Source organism: Salvelinus sp. IW2-2015, linkage group LG20 (assembly GCF_002910315.2).
Source record: "Salvelinus sp. IW2-2015 linkage group LG20, ASM291031v2, whole genome shotgun sequence".
NCBI lineage: Eukaryota > Metazoa > Chordata > Actinopteri > Salmoniformes > Salmonidae > Salvelinus > Salvelinus sp. IW2-2015.
Window position 1 is genome coordinate 78865228 of NC_036860.1, and position 4393 is coordinate 78869620.

The window sequence follows — 4393 nt, forward strand, 5'->3', positions numbered from 1 at the left end:
AGCATTTTAAGTTTCTAATACTTGCTTAAAGCAGTCATATGGTTGGATAACTAAAAACACGTCATCTTCTAGGATCATGACACTTGCACATTGATCCTAGATTTAGGTCCACATAACACAGATTCTAAAATTTATAGCTTATAGCCCGGGCACAAATATCTAGCAACACCAGCTGGATGGTTTCAGGATTGAGCTTACACCAATATCTTCTATGAAGATACCGTCCAGTACCATACAGCATGCAACACAGACAGGCAGGGTATCAGAGGTTTACCATTGCTTTTAGCCCCGTTAGGTGCTCCAGCTCCTGGGCCATATCCTGGAACCACAACAACTCTTACTCAACACTGTTCTACAATTGACCAGGCCAGCATCCATGGATCGGTCAAATTCTACAATATGCTCAATGAACTGGCAACAGGCATGCAAAAATATGTTACAAACTGTAACATTATCACACCGCATGCAGCATCCTGCTCGACCTCAACTTCGACATGGATGACAAACATTGAAGACAGACAGGACACAGACAGGGTAGCAGATGTTTACCATTGGGTTTAGCACCCTGACCATTGGGACCTCCTGCTCCTGCACCATATCCTGAAGACCACAACAACTGTTACTCAATACATGTTACTCAACATAAGTTTTCTCTGTAGATCTTATCATCAGAGATTCTGTACCTTATTTATAATAAGAGATGCTATAGCATTTCACTGTAATAACATGTTTATTTGGCCTGATGGAATGGTTCAGAGTACTTAAATGTCTGGTTCAAAGGACCAGGAAAAAGAGTGTCACCCAGTGATTGGTGGACTAAGAGAAAGGTGCCAGTTTACCTCTAAAGTGACAGAGAAATAGAGACTGATGAAGACTCAGAAAGAGGTTTACCATTTCTTTTACCACCGTTGGGTACTCCAACTCCTGGGCCATATCCTGGAGACCACAACAACTGTTACGCAACACTGTCAACACTGACTTATTGTAAATAATCACTTGCATGAGCACAAAACATGCTGCCAGGTGACCTTTCCCCTCTGGCCATGCACAAATATATTAATCCTTCTCAACGTTCAGGAGTCACATTGCACCAACTTTTGTAGCACATATCATGCAGCATACAGTCAAAGAAGCTCCACTTTGATACAGAGAGACAGTGTGACACAGACATGTTATCAGAGGTTTACCATTGGCTTTGGCTCCCTGATCATTTGGAACTCCTGGGCCGTATCCTAAAACCAACAGCTCTTATTCAAAACTGTTCTAAAAATGACCAGACCATGCAAGCATAATATGCTACAAACGTTGGCATTACCACACAGCATGCACCATTCAGCTCAACCTCAATTTAGAGATAGWWAGACACACATTGAACAGGGCTGGAGACACAGACAAGGTAGCCATGGTTTACCATTGGGTTTAGCACCCTGATCACTGGGAATTCCAGCTCCTGCACCATATCCTGAAGACCACAACAACTATTATTGAACACTTGTTACTCAATTCTTATTATTAACAGAAGTGATGTATCTTATCATAAGAGAGCAACAAAGAAAGAGAGATGGAGATAGACCGGTATCACCAGCTGGATGTGTTCAGGAGCTTATCACCAWTACTCTTCTAAAGATAGAGTACCATACAGCATGCAACACAGACAGGCAGGGTATCAGAGGTTTACCATTGCTTTTAGCCCCGTTAGGTGCTCCAGNCTAAAGATAGAGTACCATACAGCATGCAACACAGACAGGCAGGGTATCAGAGGTTTACCATTGCTTTTAGCCCCGTTAGGTGCTCCAGCTCCTGGACCATATCCTGGAACCAACAACAGTTGTTACAACAACAAAACATAAATCAAAACCACTTGCAAACACAATGCATGTTGCCCTTGACACAGACAGACAAGATGCACAAAGACAGATAGAGAGACACAGACAGGGTATCAGAGGTTTACCATTGTCTTTGGCTCCCTGATCACTGGGAACTCCAGCTCCTGGACCATATCCTGGAGACCACAACAACTGTTACTCAACACTGCTTATAGACAATTGATCAATACCACCTGCACAGCACATTCTGCCCTTGATCCTAGTATTTCATCGCATAGGTTATAGCCGTGCACAAATATCTAGCAAACACAGACCTTAAGGCGCTACAGAGAGTAGTGCGTACGGCCCAGTACATCACTGGGGCTGAGCTCCCTGCCATCCAGGACCTCTATACCAGGCYGTGTCAGAGGAAGGCCATAAAAATGGTCAAAGACTCCAGCCACCCTAGTCATAGACTGTTCTCTCTGCTACTGCATGGCAATCGGTACGGATGCACCAAGTCTGGAACCAACAGGAACCTGAACAGCTTCTACCCCCAAGCCCTAAGACTGATAAAATAATTAGTCTGGGTAGCTTTGGGTTATCTGTATTCATCCTTTTTGCACCAACTCTTTTGACTCATCACATATGCTTCTATTACCGTTTATTGTCTGTTCTGTCGCCTAGTCACCCCGGACACCTGCACATCAACTCTGTACTGGTACCCTGTGTATATAGCCAAGTTATCGTTACTCATAGTGTTTTTAATCCTTGTTTTATTATTTTTCTCTCTCTGCATTGTTGGGAAGGGCCCGTAAGTAAGCATTTTATTCTTAGTCTACACCTCTAGTTTACGAAGCACTTGACAAATACAATTTTGATTTGAACACTAGCTGGTTGTGTTCAGGAACATATCACCAATTTTGTTCTAAAGATAATTACKATACAACACAGACATGCATGCATAATYTGCTACAAACGTTGGAATTACCACACAACATGCACCAGAAAGCTCAACCTCAACTTTGAGATAGAAAGACAAACAGTGAAGACGGACATAGACACATACAAGGTATCAGAGGTTTACCATTGCCTTTGGCTCCCTGACCTTTGGGAACTCCAGCTCCTGGACCATATCCTGGAGACCACAACAACTGTTACTCAACAATGGTTATCTCTGTAGATATTATCAATGACCATTGAGTTCTGTCACAAGTAATGAAAGATACAGCAATAGAGAAATAGAGATAGAGACTCTGACTTTTAGTCAATGGTATCACGAGGTTTACCACTGGTTTAGCACCACTGGGTTTAGCACCACTCTGGGTATAACACCACTGGTTAATAGCACCACTGGGATTAGCACCACTGGTTTAGCCACCACTGGGTGTAGCACCACTGGGTTTTAGCAATCACTGGGTTTAGCAGTCAACTGGGATTAGCACCACTGGAGTTTGCACCACTGGGTTTAGCACCACTGGGTTTAGCACCACTGGTGTTAGCACCACTGGGTTTAGCCATCACTGGTTTAGCATCACTGGGTTTAGCATCACTGCTTAGCCTCACTGCGGTTAGCACCACTGGGTTTAACACACTGGGTTTAGCACCACTGGGTTTAGCACCACTGGGTTTAGCATCATCCTGGGTTTAGCACCACTGGCGGTTTAGCATCACGTCGGGTCTTAGCATCACTGGGTTTAGCCACCACTGGGTTTAGCACCCACTGGGTTTAGCATCACTGGGTTGATCCACTGGGTTTTAGCACCACTGGGTTTAGCATCACTGGGTTCTAGCATCACTGGGTTTAGCATCAACTGGGTTATCATCACTGGGTTTAACACCACTGGGTTAGCACCCAGCTGGGTTTAGCCACCACACTGGGTTTAGCATCACTGGGTAGCACCACTGGGTCTTACAGCACCACTGGGTTTAGCACCACTGGGGTTTAACCACCACTGGCTTACCACCCACTGGGGCTTTAGCCACCACTGGGTTTAGCACCATTAGGAACACCAGCAACTGGACCATATCCTGAAAACCACAACACTGGTTAATAACCACCACATACCGTTTAAAGAATGCATGTCTGAACACTGCGTAAAACTGCATCAAATACCACAATAGCAACAATAGGGAAGTTAGGCATCCAGTCAAAATGTACAGCAACAGTGTACTTAAAAATCCCTAACAGATCATAGCAGGTCACCAGCTGATATCCACACACTAGACAGTGATATTTGTCAGAAGGGCAATATCATCCAGAAATACCAGCATCATGCAATACTGTACGTAGCAGACAGACAGGGAAACAACAGACAGAGTAACAACAGACAGCGTAACAACAGACAGAGCAACAACAGACAGAGCAACAACAGACAGGGTAACAACAGACAGGGTAACAGACAGAGAAACAACAGACAGAGTAACAACAGACAGAGAAACAACAGACAGAGTAGCAACAGGCAGAGTAACAACAGACAGAGAAACAGCAGACAGAGAAACAACAGACAGAGAAACAACAGACAGGGAAACAACAGACAGAGTAACAGCCGACAGAGAAACAACAGACAGAGAAACAACAGACAGAG

At 44.2% G+C, this 4393-nt stretch overlaps 1 protein-coding gene across 1 annotated transcript in view; it reads right to left on the minus strand.

Annotated features, from left to right (window-relative positions):
- LOC111980137 (uncharacterized) overlaps positions 1-4393 on the minus strand; it is a 43299-nt gene that overhangs the window by 13792 nt on the left and 25114 nt on the right. Inside the window, exons 13-16 of the mRNA XM_070449798.1 lie at positions 1412-1462; positions 892-936; positions 550-600; positions 275-319 (exon numbers count right to left, since the gene is read on the minus strand). Of these exons, the coding sequence (XP_070305899.1) occupies positions 275-319; positions 550-600; positions 892-936; positions 1412-1462 (192 nt within the window). The remainder of the gene's footprint in view (positions 1-274; positions 320-549; positions 601-891; positions 937-1411; positions 1463-4393) is intronic.